The sequence below is a fragment of the Ambystoma mexicanum genome, chromosome 3p, assembly GCF_040938575.1.
Source record: "Ambystoma mexicanum isolate Mex_15411 chromosome 3p, UKY_AmexF1_1, whole genome shotgun sequence".
Classification (NCBI taxonomy): Eukaryota; Metazoa; Chordata; class Amphibia; order Caudata; family Ambystomatidae; genus Ambystoma; species Ambystoma mexicanum.
This window is the reverse complement of record NC_090925.1, coordinates 935,584,128-935,603,802: the sequence shown is the minus strand read 5'-3', so window position 1 is coordinate 935,603,802 and position 19,675 is coordinate 935,584,128. Positions and strand designations below refer to the sequence as shown.

Below are 19,675 nucleotides of genomic sequence, written 5' to 3'. Positions count from 1 at the left end.
CTCATCCATCCTTTATGCCAAAGGTACTGTTGACTTTCATCTAAACAAGCCTTTGGTTCTGCCAGTCTTCTTTGCAAATTCTTCTTTGACCTGCTGAAAGTTCATTACATTTGCTGGACGTTGCACATTATCTGAAGTGCTATATTACACGCATGAATACCTTTTCGAAAGACTTCTCAACTTTTTGTCAATTTTGGAGCTGTGGGACATGGGAAGGCCCTGTCTAAGGCTTCCATCTCCAAGTGGCTCTCCAGCCGTATCATGCATTGCCATCGTCTGGCCAACAGACCACTTCCATGCCGGTCGAGAGTTCATTGCACCAGAGCCATCGCAGCAACTACAGTGTTTCTCTCAGGTGTTCCCCTGTCGAGGGCTGCTACGTGGAGGTCTACCCACACCTTCACAAGATGTTACTGTGTCGACAGGTATTCCAGGGAGGAGTCCCAGGTCGGCCAAGCAGTTCTGTGCAACTGTTTTCTTTTAGGTGAGTCTGTTCCAGGGGTTAGTGTAGCCTTCCCACTTCCCCTTCTTCAACCGTACCGCCCACCCCCACCTCACCTAATTACTGCAGGAGTTGTCTTGATTCACTATGGTTTGCACCATCACTGACCTGTTGCCAACACTTGGATTTGATTTTATTGACACATTGACTCTGGTGCTGCACCTGCTCAACTCTCATGCTGGTCCTCCCCTGAATCCCGTACTCGGGATGTCCACGAATCATGCTGTGCCCATCGTCTTGAATCCTTGCCTATATTTTCTCTCCCTGCAACGTTGTGTTTTAATGACCTCTGCAACTGTATTCGCTCTCCCTTCTGCTTCTCTGTTCCGTTCCACTGTTTATTCTCTGTTCTCTCCTCCTCTCCCTTCTCCCCCTACCCTCCCTTTACTTTTTTACTATGCATTTACCCTATCATAATTGTCCCTGGACCTAGTATGATAGTAACAAATGTTAGTCTCCTCTCCCTCCCCATACTTGTGCCCCCCCTACCCCTCCAGCACTATCTGAATTGTCATTGGGCCTAGTACGATACTCGCTTGTTTTGTTGTTCTCCCTCCTTTCTCCTCCCCTCTCACTCACCTTTTGTAAATCTCCGGGTCTACCAGAAATGTTGTCAGGCCTAGTACGGTAGTTGCAGGTCTGTTCTGATTTCCTTCTTATCTGTGTCTTAGCACTTGCACTATCTGAAATGTCACCAGGCCGAGGACGATAGTTAACTTCATTCTTATTGTTCATGCCATGTGAGAATGTCATTGTATTTTCCCTTGCTCCCTCCCTTGCCTTGAAGCCCATTGAAACACATTGTGTGTAGGCGCTATATAAATAAACCATCATATTATCATACCTTCCGTGTATGTGTATTACTGCTGTGTAATCGTATTCGTGAGCATGTGAATCCATGCAGGACCCATTGCTGGAGAAGGAACAAGTTACTTATCTGTAACTCTTATTCTCCAGCATGGGTCTTGCATGGATTAACATGCAAACCCTCCCTCCTTCCCCCTCGTCGGCTCTTCTGGTTCATACTGCTACTTTATGTGCACAACCAAATCTGAATATGGCCACCAGGAGTGGGGATTAGGAGGACGAGTGTCATGAGCAGAATGACCCAAAGTGACACCGATAGCCTATAGAAGCGACAATCAGGTTTTAGCTTAAAGCTTAACTGATTTAATTTTACCAAGGATTCCCTGCCTGTTGGGGAATATTCATGAGCATGTGAATCCATGTAAGACCCATTTTGGAGAACAAAAGTGACAGGTGAGTAACTTGGTCCCTAAAGCTAATATCGATGTAAGACATGAAGTCAAGGATTGCATTTAAGATATAGGATCAAATTCTCTTGTGTATTGCCTCTTAGGATGCAGGAGCCAATTATTTGCAAAGAGAAACACATAGGCTTAGGCAAGAACAGTTAGGGCATTTACCAGACTCTGAGAACCCAAGAGGAATCCAAGACAGGCAACAAGAGCCCAAAACGGGTGTGAGGGACTAAGAAATTGGTAGCCAGTGTCTGTTTCTAGGTTATGGTAAAGTGTACGTCGCACACTGTAGCAAGGAACTAGTTTGAGGTAAATGATGCAAGCTATCAACTGGACTGCTAAAAGATATCTATACAACATGCAGAAAGCTGGGCCACGAGGTTTAGACTTAACAAGAGCAAAGGTCAATAGGAATAAAAAGAAGAAAAGAGAAACTGGTCAAAACTACTGAGTGAAGCTTGAGACTGTCGAAGCCTGTGAAAGCGGGACAAAGCAGAACAGGGTGCATGGATGGACAGTGTAAAATCAGATCAAAGCGGCTAGAAACTGCAATCTTTGCAATCTTTTCCTGATTTACTGAGTGTGGGAACACTAGGCTTAGTTCATGCCGTCATCCTCTGGGCTCACAAAGTGTGGGTCTCTTAAGGAGATTGATCCACAGCCCTCTGGAAAAGTAACCAACCAAAACCTAGACAAGCGACCTCTATAAAGTTTAGCCGTGGCAGAGCAGTCCGGCTTAACTTGACATAGATAGGCTAGTAGTGAAGTACATTTAATCCCCACAATTATCCCTAAGAATACACTACACTGATTTACTGAAAAATATGCACTTTATTATAAAATTACACGCCGAATCTCTATTGTCAAATAAGTACTTTGGATTAAGCCTAACACATAGTAGAAACACACTGTATGTCTAAAAACAGTTATGGCCAGTGATGACCCGACTCACACTAATTGTACATGTAAGCCCTACCTGAAGGCAGGCACTATAGATTTAAATTAAGCTTATGGGGGAGGGGAGGAATAGGGATCCCTAGACAATAGTATATTTCCACTTATGAAGTTAACGGGATACAAAATGCAGTGCACAAACCAATCACAATAATTCCAAGGCCTAGAAAATAACAAAGGCTACAAATACACACCATTCAGCACCGGAAGGAAGGAAAGGGGGTTAATACTTTACCACCCAAGCCCAGAGGGCTACCAAAATTTAGAATACTATCACTGATGGTACCTGTCTCGTCATACTCCTAGAAATAGACTGATACAAAAGTAACCACAAGTGAAACATCATAGATATACGATTCTATAAGCTGGGGTCTAATACACGACTTTAGTGCTGTTGCTAAAATTCCTATTCTTTGGCCTAAAATGACAGGAACTCATGTGCTGGTAAGTACCTTCCAAGTCACTTAGTGTTTTTGTGTATTCAAAGGTTCCCCATAGGAATCCAGTACGGACAGTCTTTGTAGGCACTGCTGCAGTTATGGAGAAAACACTGGTATCTTTTAAGTTCTACCACACCAGAATGGGAGTTGCAGCAATCTACCCCAGGGGGAACCAGAGAGACCCTCATGAAGAGTTCAAGTCCAAGTTTTGGTTCCCAGAAGTACCAGGAATAAAGAACTTAGAGCAGGATTCGTGCCAGTCTAAATCAATGCAAGAACGTGATAAAGGGTACCTGCAGTAATCTACGTTCAGGGACCCCTGAACGTACCACGGCTCTGGCACAGTGAAACAACCTGGTAAGTAAAAGTCTTCTGTTTCAGGTTGAGTTAGAGTATTTGTTCACCCAGTCATGAACCTGTGCCAATGACTATCCAAATGAAGAACAATTGGCCCTCCAAGGAGTGGGTCCCACTAGCTAGGAGGGAAAGCAGAGATGGTTGTTCTGGGAAGACTGGGGATCCCGACCAGGTGAATCCCCACCGTTCAGTGGGAAAGCAGGGCAACCAGGCAGGAGAAAATAGTCCCTTGTAGGAAACCATGACAACAAGCTATTATGGCCAGACTAACAGCCAGGGAAGGGGAGTGGTGTACCATAACCCTTATAGGTAACAGCAGACTCCTAATCGTAGGCACATGACCAAGACAATAGCTTGGGAAGATTGTGGTACAATGGCACAAACAGTCCCAGCATTTGGATACCAGCTCATCTGGGTTGGAGGACCAGATAGGGGGAGGAGGAAGACTGCCTTTGGAAGGACATCCAGCAGTCAAAAATGACAAAGGGAGCTAATGGTAAGGTCACATTACCAAGTCAGTATGGCCAGACTTGGCCCTAAAACTGCAGCAGCACACATTGAAGGTGAAAATCCTCCTGCAGGCAAGTAAGGAACCTACCAAAATCCAGGCATTTTTCAGAAAGGCTTAGAGACCTGAAGGCATGCCCACAAACGCTCACACCAGAAAAAGTACAACCCGCTAGGGAGAACAGGTAAAGAGATTCTTGCAAAGATAACCTGTTTTAATCACACAAAAAATAGGTATGCCAGTAAAGAACTCTGCTGCTCAAGAGTGTTCAGACGAAAAATAGTACGAGCAGAAGCTTAGAAGGAAACACATCGTCACTAATGACATTATACAGTATGAGTGGTGACACCTTCTCCCCTCACACAGGGAGGCTCCCCACCATTCAATTTTCCTTTACTTAATATTCTTTAAAAAAAATTAATACCAAAAAACAAAATCCACATACGTGCCACACCTACAATTTTAATATCTGCATGTTCACATTGTTCACACTCTCCCATACACCTATCCCTTGTGAGGCTATACTCACATGCTCACGTTCACCCGATCTCCTCCATCATGGGGTTCCAATAATATGGCCTGCACTTCTCCTCGGAGCCACGCCCGCTCCACAAAACAGACAAGATTCTGCAAAGACGGCTTCTGTACAGATACTGGAAAGTACGTGTTCTTTGGGGGCTGCTCGCTGTTGGTGGGCACAGCCCCTTAAGAGAGGCTGCCTGGCCACCTCCGTAGGTACGGTGGCGCTGGGATCACATCAGAGTCAGAAAATGAAGGCACACCTACAAACGCTCACGCCAAAAAAAATACAACCTGCTGGGGAGAGAAGGCAAACAGATTCTTGCAAGGATAACAAGTTTTAATTGCACAAAAAGGTATGCCAGCAAAGAACTCTGCTGCTCAAGAACCTTCTGCTGAAAAATAGTACAAGCAGAAGCTTAGAAGGAAACACTTAGTCACTAATGACGTTACGTATACGGCAAAAACCTGTGTGGTGGGTTGGTGAGACCCTATACATGGGCAGCCTGCTCCATAGGGGATACCAGGCTGCTATTGGTGCCAGCCCTGTCCGTCAGACTTCCGTCATGTGGGGTCAGCTGGGCTCCTCATCTCCAGGGAATCGAGGCCGAGTTTGTAATCCGTAACTTTGTAAGACAATGATATTCTATCATTGTGGCGTGCACCTGGGAGACAAGTGATTGTGGTCTTGTGGGTTAGCGTCTGCACTGGAAACATGATATGATATAAGTCATGTATAACACGCATGTACACAAGTGTTTCTAGGCGCAGCAAGACAAAGAAGGGAAGACAGAGGGGGGGAAGACAAGACAAACAATCTTACTAGGCCTTGTCATTCAGATTGTGCAAGTGCAAGAACAGAAAGTACAAAGGGAAAGGGAGGGGGCAGTGCAAGGGAGAGGCGAGAGAACATGACAACCTGAGTAAGATCATGGTAGCCAATAGTTAAGCAAGCTTGCCAACTTCAAAAGTGGGTTGCGTCCGACCTATAAAAAAAGTTAGGCTGTCTACCCACTTGTCACACTAGGGATGGTATTACTAACACATCCAGTCGACGTCCCTGTTCGGGTTTCGAAAAACAAATCTTGTAATACTCTGTGACTATCACTAGATGGCGGCCTATGCATAGCATGTGAATCTAAGCCGATACAAGCATCAGAAATACGATTACGGTGAGTAATGAATGATTTCTGATGTTTGTTAATCTGCTTAGAATCACATGCTGTGCATAGTCCGACATCCAGTGGTCACTGCGGAGTATTGCATCTTGTTTTTCGAAAGTCGAAAAGGGAACGTCGACATAAGCGTGTCTGTAACACTATCCCTATAGTGACGTGTATTGTACCAAGATCCCTCATGCGTCGAGGTCCCTCTGATTGTTTTTTCTGTCCAGAATATTGGTCGCCTTAAGCGGAGCTCGTAAGAGACATTGCCATTAACTCGACCCTTGGTCGATTTTGTTATTTAACATATCACCTCCAGCCCTCTTTCGACGGCTATTCCACTTCCCCGCCGAGACCAGATCTTCGACAGCAGTGGTTTTCGACAGACGGTGATCCTATCGGCACTGCTAACCACGTGGGCCGGCCTACAGAGTAGGGAGAGTGGAGGTCGGGGTGGACATTTCTGTTTCTTCTAGAATGCCTTTCCTTTTCTCCCCCCTTTCCTTCCGGGTCGTTATCACTGATTACATCCTCAGCTATGGAGAGGACTCCTTTTAGATTCTGCCCATGGTGTAACGCCAAATTCCCGTGGCAGGACAAGCACAAGCAGTGCAACCGCTGCTTACCCCTCGACCACAACGAGGCCGGTTGCGCGGCTTGTAAGCTCCTTCGACCAAAAACTCTGAAGGAACGCAGGGTCAAAAGGTGGGCAGCCTACGGGATGCCGAAGGCTGATTGCTCACCCGCTGCCGCTGCTGCCGAGTGTGACGAGGGAGATGGTGATAACTCCATCTCCGTAACAGAGGCTGTTGACCCATCCAGCGGAGCGCTCTCGCTCCGTGGCGTCTGTCCCCGGCCCCGACAGGCACGACTCCCGCACTGCTTTTGGGGAGGTACTCCCCGGCGATGCTGGCGGACACAAACAAGTCACTAAGCACACAACCCACGGCCATTCGTCGAGTAATTCGAAGAAGGCCTCGGCGCCAACGGAGACGCAGACACAGCAGGCTGCCACCCTCCCCGCAGCCGCCTGCGCACCTAGCGACTGGGCCGTCTAGTACTAAGGGCGCTACCACTAAAACAGCATCCGTTGAGACTCCTCGGAAGGTGTCCGTCGACGGCAAGGTTCCGGCTCTGCAGAAAACTATTCCCGACCAGCCCCTGATGGAGAAGATGGTCATGGAAAGCTTAGCCAGGATAGTCTTCCAGGACTCTGAGGCGGCTGGTGAAGGAGTCACCGAAGCCCGCTCAAAAGGTCAGGGACACGCCGAAACCTAGCGAAGTTATGCCAGAACCTCCAAGGGAGGTATTCCCTGAATACCCTAGAGCCAAATTCCCAAGACTTTTCGACTGAGGAAGAGATGGACACATATGACCTCACTGAAGAGGATCCCCACTTTCAGGAAGAGGATAAATTCATAAATACTGAGGATATACAAGACCCTGTAGGGGGCTTTGAAGAAGACCCCGACATGTGCGAGCCACACCTTGGCAGTCCCCATGGGCGTCGGCGGACCCTGATGCTTTGGATCTGGCCTCTCCACAGACTACGCCTGTCAGAGACCCTTCACCTGTGGATAATCAACCCACATTTAATGCCATGCTACGCAAGGCGGCAGCGCACTTTCAAATCGATACCGGGGAGGCTACCCGAGAAGTCGATTTTGTTGAAAGAATAATCAAAGAAAAACCACCTGCTAGCCAAGCCATACCTCTCCTCGCCTCCATAAAGAGACGCCTCGTTCCCTCTTTATCTACACCTGCCTTAGTTGGAGGTGTGAACCCGCGGATCGAAAAGCTTTTTAGCCTCTCAGATCCCTTTATATATTAGGGGTCATTCCATACCAGATTCTCTGGTGGTGACCACCACGAGAAAGAGGGCGAGGGTTCCGCTGTCCACCAGTGAGGCACCTCCCGATAACGAGGGGAAAAAGCTCTATGCTCTAGGGAAAAGGATTACATCCTCTGCGGCTTTCGCCACGCGTATTGCGAACAATACCACTCTGTTGGCTAGTTAGGCTGATGCACAATGGGGCCTATTGCGCGATGGTCTACAAGAAGTCCCTGAGCCCTTTCGTACCCACTTATTGGCCACCGACACAGAAGGCATTACAAAGCATCATCAAGAATACTTAAGATGCTGCAAAAACGGCTGGCCGTTCCTTAGTCCAGGGTCTACTTCTTAAAAGACATGCATGGCTCAAACTCAGGTTTCAAGCCAGAAACACAGGCGTCCCTCATCAACGCACCCCTTGAGGATTCCAACTTGTTTGGAAAGGCGGTTGATGACGCACTGGAAATAGCTAAGAAGGAGCATGCAACATTAAAGACCCTGGACCAAATCACAAGACCCCCTAATAAGCGCGGATATGGCAATAGGAGGTTTTTTCGTGGCCAACAACAAACGCAACAGCAAAACACCTCAGCCAGCAACTGGTCCTCCCCTCAGGGAGCCAGTGGTTAAAACACGCAGTATGCTCAGAGGACAACATCGTGGCAAAGGAAGAGGTCTGGGCCCTACTCCTAGAGGCGCCCCAGCCACCACCACCAAATGACCCGAAGATTCGGGTTCCCTCCCTTGCATCTCCGGTTGGGGGCCGATTAACATCTTTTCTGCAAGCATGGGAGGGAATCACCACAGACAGTTGGGCACTGTCAACAATAGCCCACGGTTACTGTATCGATTTCAGCCGGTCCCCGACATTCAGACCTCCAAAGGGAAGATGTCTCACACCAGAACACCTTCTCATCCTTCTTCAGGAAGTGGAATCGCTGCTGCAAAAAGGAGCCATAGAGGTTGTGCCGCTGTCACAGGTAAAGGAGGGTATTTATTCAGTGTACTTCCTTGTACCCAAAAAGGATCTAACCATGTGCCCTGTATTAAATCTGTGCCCAGCGAACAAATTAGTAAAACCTCAAAAGTTTCAGATGGTGACTCTGCAGGAAGTAATCCCCCTGCTCACACAGGAGGATTATATGGCAACACTAGACATGAAAGATGCATACTTTCATATTTCAATGTTGCAAACGCACAGGAAGGACCTCAAGTTCATGATAGAAGGCAAACACTATCAGTTCAAAGTGCTACCCTTCGGTATAGCTTCAGCGCCAAGGGTATTCACATAGGTAGTGGCAGCGGCACACCTGTGCAGGTTGTCCATTCTGGTCTATCCTTACCTCGACGACTGGCTCATAACGAAACATGCTTCTCAAATACCAAAATAGACCTTGTTCCACCTGGGCGTCTCCATCAACAAGAAGTCCAGTCTAGACCCCAGCCAAGTCAAGCAATTCCTAGGGGCTCTAATTCGAACAAAGGACAGCCTTGTCTTCTCCTCCAACGAGAGGGTTCAAAACATGCTGTTTCAGATCCCTCAATATGTAGCCGCTCAAGAGGTGACGGTACGCAAAGCCATGCGATTGCTAGGAATGATGGTGTCCTATATATATCTGGTCCCTCACGCGCGCCTCCGCCCAATGCAAGAGTGGCTCAACAGCCAGTGGTGTCAGGCCAGCGGACAATGGGACGATCTAGTGGTTGTCTCGTAAGCCTTGGTTCTCTCGCTGCGGTGGTGGTCGAGGGAAAACCTTGTGGTGGGGAAATCCTTCACCACCCCCGCAGTGGACGCCACTCTAACCACAGACGCATCACTCACAGGATGGGGGCTCACCTATGCCATCGGACTTCACACGGAGTTTGAAATCCAAGTGTGGCGTCCAAACCCATAAACCTGCTGGAATTGTTGGCGGTCTTCAAAGCACTGAAGGCTTTCCAGACACACCTACAAGTAAAGACGGTGCTGATCCTCACAGACAGCACCACTGCCATGTACTATCTGAACAAGCAAGGGGGCCCCTCACTCTCCAAGACTGTCCAAGCTGTCCCAGAACATCTGGAAGTGGGCTCTCAAACACATGTTCCTGTTATCACAACACGTACCAGGGGAACTCAATCTTCTGGCAGACAGACTCAGCAGAGACTTCCCACTACCCGCAGAATACGAATGGCGATTACACGAAGGCATAGTCTCCAACATTTTCGCAGAATGGGGTTTCCCAGATATAGACCTGTTCGCAACTCTGGAGAACACCCAATGCCAAGATTACGCCTCCAGGTACCCCCAGAACCGCTCCAAGGGGAACGGCCTCTGGATAACATGGTCAGGGAAATTTGTCTATGCTCCCCTCCCCCCCTCCTCCGACTCCCCTTCAAAACGAGATAATGCACCAGGAACCAGTTACCATGATACTGATATCCCCCATGTGGGCCCGCCCACCCAGGTTCGCTCATCTGATGGAGATGTCACTGTCCCCTCCAGTAAAACTACCCTGCCTGTACAACAAGTTGTCACAGGACAGGGGCCGAACGCTGCATCCATTCCCACAGACTCTGAACTTGGCAGCCTGGCTCCTGAGGTCCTAGAATTTGGACATTTGCAGCTCCCTCGGAGATGCATGGACATTCTCAGGGAGGCTAGGAAACCAAACACTTGTTACTGCTACTCTAGTAAGTGTAAACGGTTCGTTATCTGGTGTAACTCAGAGCATCAACCCTGTTGACTGCTCTCCCACACATATAGTTTTATACCTGACTCACTTGCTGGACTCAGGTTTAGTCTTTAACTCTATTAAGGTTCACCTAGCTGCAATTTCCGCCTACACTATGTCACAACATAAGGTGTCATGGTGGAAGGTTCCATTTATTAAAGCTTTCATGGAGGGAATGAAAAGAATTCACCCTCCTATATCTAACCCAGCTCCCGGATGGGATCTGAACGTCGTGTTAACCAGGCTAATGGGCTCCCCCTTCGAGCCCATGCATAAAGTGAGCCTTAAGGACCTCACTCTTAGACTGCTTTCTTGATAGTAATCACCTCTATTAGGAGAGTCAGTGAACTACAAGCGCTCTCTATCCTAGATCCCTTTGTAACAATTCACAGAGATAAGGTGGTTCTACGCACACACCCTAGATTTGCACAGAAATTAATTTCAAAGTTTCATGTCAAACAGTCTATAGAACTACCAACGTTCTTTCAAAACCCTTCAAACTTGGGGGAGAAGAGCCTACACACACTCGATGTGCGCAGGGCAGTCATGTTTTATATGGAATGAACTTGTCCACTAAGAAAGACTAATCAGTTCTTTGTCTCAGTGGTGGCAGGAAGAGAAGGGGATGCAGTCTCCAAATCCACTATCTCTAGATGGATTGTCCAGTGCATCACTCTCTGTTACACTCTTGCTAAGAAAGAACTGCCCTTCAAGCCTAGAGCACATTCTACTCGAGGCACTGGGGCATCCATAGCGTTCATTGCAAATGTTCCCCTAGAGTCCATTTGCAAAGCGGCAACCTGGAGTTCTGTACACACTTTTACGAAACACTATTGTCTAGATGCTCACTCTAGATCAGATTCCCAGGTAGAACGAGCAGTACTAAGAAACCTTTTTTCTACTATTCCTTCTCACAACCCACCTCCAACTCTATGCACAGCATGTGATTCTAAGCAGATTAACAAACATCAGAAGACATGCATTACTTACCGTAAAAGCATTTCTGATGGTTGTATATGCTTAAATTCACATGCGCCCACCCTTCCTCCTCGCTCGGATGGAAGGAACATAGCCGTCTTATTACTTTCTCTCTTTTCTGTACTCGCTTACGGTAGTCATAAGGCTCCCTCGTGGTAGAACAAATACAAACCGAGGTTGCTCGATCTTGGGTACACTACACGTCACTATAGGGATAGTGTTACAGACACGCCTATGTCGACGTCCCCATTTCGACTTTCGAAAAACAACATGCAATACTCCGCAGTGACCACTGGATGTCAGACTATGCACAGCATTAGAATAGGGTGGCTTCTCCTAATCTGTCCAAAGAGCTGATTCTGAAAATTCATCTCAACATTTCCCTTTCTGAAGTCTTTTAAATAGCAGCAATTATTGAAATGGTCTAACACATTTGCAGTTAAATAGTTAAAGGTTTTGCATCCGGTTTTCGTGCCGCTGCCTCTATGTTCTCCTGAGAAGAAATGTTATTCCCCTTTTTCAGGGCAGTGCTATGTTTGTATCTTTGACTTTGTGCTTTGATTGTGTGTTCAATCTAGTAAATGGCATAACCTAAATAAGCAACTATTTCACCTGTGCTGGGTGCCTCCCCTTCAAGACTTAACTAGTAAAGGAAAAAGTGTCCATGCTGATGACAAAAGTAACTGCATGAAGCCAATTTATAGCAGAAGATTGGGACTGACCATACTAAAAAAAATATATATTATATATATATATATATGTATTTTTCTTTTTTTTTTCTCCTAAATCTCTGATTTTATTCTTTTGGTTTGAAATTCTGTTCTTGTGTTTCGGTGGATTCTCTGCTGCTCATCACATGTGATTCCCTGTGCAGGTTGAGTTTGACTGCATTCACCCAGACAAGAAACAGAAGAAGAAAAGCTATAAAAATTCTGGAATTGTTAGAGTGAAATCTTGCAAGGTATGAAAGCTTTCTGCTGCTTCTTTGTTTTTCTGTTCTTCATTAGATAGTATTTTTAGATCGTATTTTAATTATTGCTTCTTGCTTTGTTGCAGATTGAGACAGAATACTCCTTCTTGGATTTTGTCATGGGCGGCTGCCAGATCAATTTTACAGTGAGTGTGTTTAAGTTCAGTACAACTATTAGTGTGTAATATAAAACATTGACAATTGAAATTGTATTGCTGCACAAGATCTTTGAGAATGGATGTAAACCTTTCCATCCTTCGCAAAACACGTTAGTCTATGTGTATTTTGTTTTAAGCGATTCCCATGAGTAACTCTGATTCTAGGTCAGGGTAATGGAAGCACTGTTTCAAACGCTTTTGTTTGTACTCACTTTCCGTAAAAGGCCGTTTGCCATGTTTTCCTCTCCTTGTAACCAGGTGATTTTGGGGCTGGCACTAATATGGCTGTTGAAGTCGGAGACCTACGATCCTGTTTACCCTGCTATCCATAAGAGCTTTGCGTATGCTTTCCCCTCCTTTAACCTTTTTCTGTCTCGACTGGCTTTGCAATGCACGTTTTGTGTTTACTTCTGCCTTGCATGATTTTAATTGGTTGTGTGTGCATGCAAAACATATTGTATACATCCAGCCACACTTCTCTTTTGGAAAAGGGACTAGGTAATGCTCAGTTATTCAAGGACACCTGAACAGGGGGCTTCTCTGGCTTTGTTATAGAAGAAAAAGTATCACAGATAGGGCTCCAACCCTAAGGCAATAGAATCCAAACATTGACTGGAATTTGATTGCGTTCTACTTGTGAAACGAGTCGTCACCGACCTGTAGTAATGTCCGCTGTTAAAGTTGGCCATATCTTATCCTTGCTTGAATAATACTCCTAGCATTGTGGGATGATCCAGGAACAATCAATTTGATAATGCAGTACCCAGGTAGACTTGGAAGCCATTTGGAGCTGAAGTTCCAGCTGTCCCAGTTTTCTTTCTTCATAATAGGCTTAGTGTATTAATGGTGCAATCGTTACCTGTCTCATAGATGTTCACAGCGTTTGTACAAAAGGAGCCAAGGAAAACAATGATTTTGATATGCCCAGAATCTAGCTCATGGGGTTTCAGAATATATATATATATATATTCTCACTGAAATGTCTTGCCATTGTTTTTCTCATAACATATCAATTGTGGTTTTCCCGAAAACCGGTAGGTTTTTACTCTTGGGTTGTTGGTAGAAACAATACCTGCTGCTGGCAGTGATAACCTAAAACGTGAGCTAGGAATACTTGAAATTCCTAATGGTTTCTTGCTCTAATAGGGGAATCCATCCAGTGTGCAAGCAGTTTATTTGAGGTACTCAGTTGCCTCCATGTGGCTGCTCAGCAGATGCAATGTTTTCCAAGAGTTCTGCTGTGGAATCATCCCTCTTGTAGAACAGGCCTATGCATTTAGGAAGAGGACAATGTGTTTTTTAAAACCTATTCTTGAAAGAGAACCTGATTAAAAACTGCAATTGGTTCATCCATCACCCAATCTGTAGGGATTTCTTTGGCGGTCATACCACAAGGTGCAAACTTCTACGTTTCTTTTCTATTGAGGCACTCCAGCTGGTCCCTTTGATCCAGATTGTCGAGCGGCTGCCTGTTACACCTTATCTAGGGATAAGACTGATGGGTATTGATCGATTTTTAAAAAAAAAAAAAAAAAAAAGTAAATTAACAGTTTAGTCTGTAACCCTGATCTTTGTAAATTGAGAAAATTATTCATCAACTGGGTGTGCAAAGTTAACCAAGTTTTCTAGCTGAAATTCACAGTAAATTGAGACCTGCTGTCCAATGCATATGCTCCGATGAAGCCGTCTCCAATGTGGACTTTCTTTTGGAGATCTGAAGGGTAGTGATTACGTTATTCACCCTTTTGAACGAAAATTGTTAGATACTTTTAACAAAGAATAATGATCTTGCCCTTTCTTCAAAGTTTAATAATCTGTGGGTGGCCTGTAAATTAAGAATGCTGAAGGTCATATCTCCCTAGTAATTTGTAGCAACATGGCCTTTCCATGTGAATTCACTGAATCCAGTACCATAGCCAGATGGATATTAAGCTCAAGTCCTATTGAAGGTTTGCTGTCATTTGCAATGGCCAGTCTTGCAGAAAACCTAGTTATGCCTACTGTACGTCATCCTCTGGCACACTTTAACGCCCATGAATGTTGAATTCTGACTAAGCAATTTTTGCATACTTGTGCTCGTGATCTGGCTAGTTTAGTACTTTCAATGGGTAAAGGGTTAGGAGTATCCAATCTGTTGGGGCTAGCCACAAAACGCAGAGACTACATTTTTATGAAAAGCTTTGCAAAAGAAAATTCCTGAAATATTGTATTACATTTGTTAGACAGTGCATACATTCGACAAACATGCTTCTGTTTATTTTGAGAAGTTCTCACTGAAGACTACTCTATGGGGAAAAAAAGTAGAAAAGTACTCATTAACACAAATGCAATGTTCGTGCTGAAGAACAAGCGTTGCACTTCAGTCATTTTCTTTTCCAATATGCAAACTTTCTTAGTCTGAACTTCTTGCAAAACGATTTAAATTTCTTCATAACTCTTATGCGAAGGGGTTTTGAAACCATTTCTAAACTACAGTGTCTGCAGAATCTGAAGAAGGCATTTCTGCATATTCTCAGGGGGATATTGCGTTCAAGCCCTGCTATAACCGTTTTCTCTGCGGCGGTGTGAGCAAAGGGGCAATGCTTTATATGTAAATGAGACAATCAAGGTATCTATTGATGATATGCTCCAGGTAGTTAGAAAGTTGGTTTGGTCATTGTTGGCTCTGTCTTAAGTAACCTAGACTAAGCGTAATGTAGGGAGGTGGCATGCAATTGGCGAGGAGAGAGCAAATTTGTGAGCTAATTAGCAACTAAGGAAAGAGTTGAGCGAAGATTGAAAAGGGGGCGGAAGAAAATGAGTGAATATGGAAGGGAAGGATAGAGGAAAGGAAAACGGTGCTTGCTTGAGGATAACGTTTTTAAGCCACTTGTGAGCTGTTGAGCCCCCCGCCTCACATAGAGTTAAAGGAATGTGTTTCACACTGCTGATAAAAGCATGTGTTCTGCACCTCATACCTTTGATTGCCTTGGCTCTTTTATAATAAAGGGCAATGGAAAGTGCTTACGCCATTCCCAAATCTCCAGTTGGGGTAATTTTGTAATTTTAATATTCCGCTCCAGCAACTTGTTCTGCCGCACTGAGCCGTAGGATGGCAGCAAAGCGGAGATATTATCTCTGCTTTCTTCCTCCGTCTCATGAGCCGTTCGTTCTACACCTGCATGACATTTTCATGCAGGAGTAAAATTAATGGATGCTACTTAGGAGGCAGATTGGATTGGAATTCATTATAGAACACCATCTACAAAACATATTTGCAGGCAGTGCTTTATTTCTCTAAAAGTGGATAGTAAAAGTGAAGAGTAAACTTTGACAGTGTTACACATTGAATGCAGGGTCTATCAATATGTAAGTGTAAGCGTTGGTGGTCCTCTGCATTAAATTAGCATATGTTATAAAATGACACCTCACTTTTCTTGGGCAATATTTTAGCTAAATGGAGGGAGATGGTGGGTTCAAGATAGCCATGCGAATGTAAAAAGCCAATGTGGACTTGAAATAAGCATTTTCTTAATTGTGAAAAATCTTACTTGTTTTTCTCTTAAACTGGTTCCTTATGAAGTGATTACCCAACAAGATTTAAACTAACTGCAGATGTAATGTGGTTATCTGTCTAAACAGGTGGGCGTAGATTTCACTGGCTCTAATGGAGATCCCAAGTCACCAGACTCCCTTCATTTCATTAGTCCAAATGGAGTCAACGAATACCTGACTGCCCTCTGGTGTGTGGGGAACGTGGTACAGGATTATGACACGTAAGTATTTTAACTCCATGCCCATGTAAATCATTTATGGATTGCTTTGTGGTGAAATAGGCCATCTTGTAAATTGGTGCAATAGCATCCTGCTGGTGAGGGGCTTGGCACTCACTGTCAATTGGAACTAAATTGCTCAATAGAGAAGCAGGGGTTCTTCTCAGTTGTCTGCCCTGAATTGTTTGAAAATGTAATCCATTGCATGCACTTTCTTAAATTTCAAACAAAGGATACTTCCTATATTCAAAAGCTCCAAACAATTCTCTGCGGTCAGGCTGGACTTTTTAGCAGTTATTTTTTGTATACATGCGCGAAGCATTTAAGTGTTACAGGCATTGTAGGAAAAGGAAACTCCTGGCATTCATGGGAAGCCAGTTCAAAACGTTGTTAGATATGGAGGTGCTTTGACCTAAACCCTCTTGAATATAGGCTTTGTGAAGAAGAGTTCTAGGCCTATTAACAATTCTCCTGCAAGACTGTCCAGATGATCACCAGTCTTCTCCTGAGCCACCACAAGTGCACCCTGAATGTCTTTGGTGTAGGTTCCTGCTGAGCCCTGTAATTGTTCCTGCCTCCTAAGACTTGCATCTCAGCAGGGTATTCCACCTGCACAGTGCCAGGGCTCCCCACTAGGGTATTGGGGCTAATGTAGTTTAGTGCTCAGAGACGGGGGGACGTCGCCCTGTGGACGCAAATGATTTTGGAGCTGATGGACTTCAGGGTATTGAGCTCCTTATACAACACTCTTAATCGAATCTTCTGAGGTTCACGCTATATTAAACCTGATGCATCCATATATGTTTCAAGAGACTGTTTGAAAGCTGATTACAGCTGATGACCCTTATGGATGACATTATGATGATGGTGGTGCTGGTATAGTGAGCGAGTCAATTTCTTAAAGGGGTCCCAATAAGAGGCGAAAGAGTCAGGATTTTAAACGTACCTGTCGATTTTGACTATCCCTCTGTGCCTTCTCCATTAGATGGTATTGCTGTTTCTGCTGATTTTATTAAGATATTGATTTGGAGTGTTTGTATAGCAATCTCACTGCTGCCCCTCCAGAACACTTGCATGGGGCTGCACTCGGATGGGGGCTCTGGGATGGTATGGAATGCAAATGACGAGTTCAGATGACAGGACCTTAGGCTACTTGAAACAAGTGTGTTTTTTCAAGGTCTGGATACATGCAGAGCAGTGCATAGAGTTCCAGAATGAAAGAACGTTTAGGTCCAGTGACATTAGCCCAAAATGTGTGCGTCTAGTTTGATAGGTGACTCACTGGTTCTGCAAAGCAGACCGCGAGCTTCAAGTCGATTTGTATGAACCAAGGACTCTTGAATTTGCCTGGTATTTGTGTAAAAAGCTGTGCACCACAGAGTTTCCTACCGCTAAAGTCTGCACTGCCTCTGAAGAAATTGGACCTAAGAGCTTGAGGCTGTAGTCTAGTTGGAAAATGGGAATTTCAGCTTTCTACAAGTGATTCAAAGATTTTTCAAACTCCGCCCATTTTGTTAAAGGTGATCCCAACTTGTTTTAGGGTCTGTCGCATGGTAGATCAGAATGAAAATGGAAGTTGCACGGCAAAATGCATATCTCATTAATATAACTGTGTTTATTAGTGTTTGGGCAACTCTGTTTGTTGCATTTGAGTTTTTGCTCTTGGTTGTCTTTTCTTTTTTTTTTCTTTTCTTTATGGACATCTTTGAACCAAATATAGATTTATGGTTCAATGATATCACCGAAAGAACTCTTGATTCACCTCTAGTCAGACATGTAAAAATAGTGCATCTTGTCTTGTAATGTGTCATAGCTAGAAAGTTCTGAAATGCAATCCAAATATCTTTAGGACTCTACTTACTACTAATGGTCTGCGCACACAGTTCTTTGTAGTCAACTTTTTTTTATTGCAGGTGTGATACAGTTTACACATTAGACTTTCCACACGAATAATAAATACAAAAATGAAATTATAAAAAGTTATAATACAGCTTAGATGAATTACATGAATGCATATACCACAGTTCATTATGCCAGAAATGTCTTCCATTAAAACCTAAAACCCTAATACAACCACAGTAATGAAAATAAGTGGAAAGCAAATCACAATTTCATTGCATCATACATTTCTTCAATACAAATACAAAACCTTAGCGCAGCCATAGTAAATGAGAAGCCCTTTCCACTCAGATAGCGTAACCAGAACTTGAGTGTTAATTGTTTTTTTGTTATATACAAATTTTCTCGGTTCTCTTGATGCTGTTAAGGTGTCACAATCAGTAATAAGATGCTTATTTCCATTTTATTTAGTAATTAACAATATCGACAACTATGCTCTAAATGCCTTATTCCAAACGTAGGACTCAACACTGCCAAACATGGTAATAAATTAATGCGGAACAATAGGAATTTGACACCAAAAAGGCTATGGAAATTTGATATATTTGTGTGGGTTTGAGAATGTATGTGTTGATGAAATGTGTTCTTCCTTTTCTCAATACACAATAACGTATGTTCATAATCCCATTTCCTGATTTTTGCACATACTTTTTGATTAATTCAAACTCAAGATTCCCAACAATTTCGAGGACAATCAAAATGACCTACCTTTTAAACTTAATTGCTTGTGCTGTCGTGTGATGTATACGTTTATCTTGATTTTTTTTATATAAAACTTTGATAAAAAATCATTGTGTTCCAGAGCACATAATGATGTAATTCCTAATTAAAGACATATACTATGAACCAAAGTCTAATTGGGAAGGCCCAAGCTAGCACGCCACATTTTCACTTTGCATTTATTAAGCCAGGTTATTTCTAAATTCATCTTGGCTTCGATTCCATGACCTCTAACAATACATGGCGTATATATTTTTTAGGATGCTATAGCCACAAAGTTGTTTTTAACAAAGCTCTAATATTTATAGACCAGTTGTTAGAAATGGAGTAAAAAGAGGCTGCTTGTACAGTGCTATACGGATATGATCTAACAATATAATATCGGCATAGCCCATCCATGGGATATCTTGCCTTTTTATTTTTGGTGGCAGTATGCAGGCATCTTTTAAAGCTATAGGCATTACGGCAATGTGCGGCTTGAAAAGACAAAACACTTTTCAGTCCTGTATCTGTAGGAATAAGCAGTGACCTGCTACTAGTGCTATCCAGTCTTATTTGCATAGATGTTTGTGTATAAAGGAGTCCTGTTCAACAGCCTCAATGGGGATGTTCCATATGCGCAGTTTGCTCCAGAGCACTTCGCTATTGAAAGCTGCGCTTAAAGCTATGTACGCAACGTATAATGGAGCTCCCAAACCTGTCTTAACCTTAGATAGTCATCAACATAATAGAACTTGTTAAGTCACTGAAAAGTCGGAGGCATCTTGAATGGCATTCAACATTTGAGACTAGAATGCCTATCCATCAAGCAGGCCAAATTGAAAGATCAACAGATGACCGGTCTGACCTCCTGGGCGCAACAGCCCCAGAAAGCAGAGTTGTCACAGAAGTACTGTTAGCAATGGTGCCGGTGCTTCTGAGTCCCCCCTTCCTGCCGCCTGACTT

The 19,675-nt window shown here is 44.1% G+C and overlaps 1 protein-coding gene across 6 annotated transcripts in view; it reads left to right on the top strand.

Annotated features, from left to right (window-relative positions):
* CPNE1 (copine 1) overlaps nt 1–19,675 on the top strand; it is a 677,094-nt gene that overhangs the window by 490,869 nt on the left and 166,550 nt on the right. For all 6 annotated transcript variants that reach the window (XM_069652236.1, XM_069652233.1, XM_069652235.1 and 3 more), the window contains exons 9-11: nt 12,106–12,192; nt 12,288–12,347; nt 15,981–16,114. In XM_069652236.1, the coding sequence (XP_069508337.1) occupies nt 12,106–12,192; nt 12,288–12,347; nt 15,981–16,114 (281 nt within the window). The remainder of the gene's footprint in view (nt 1–12,105; nt 12,193–12,287; nt 12,348–15,980; nt 16,115–19,675) is intronic.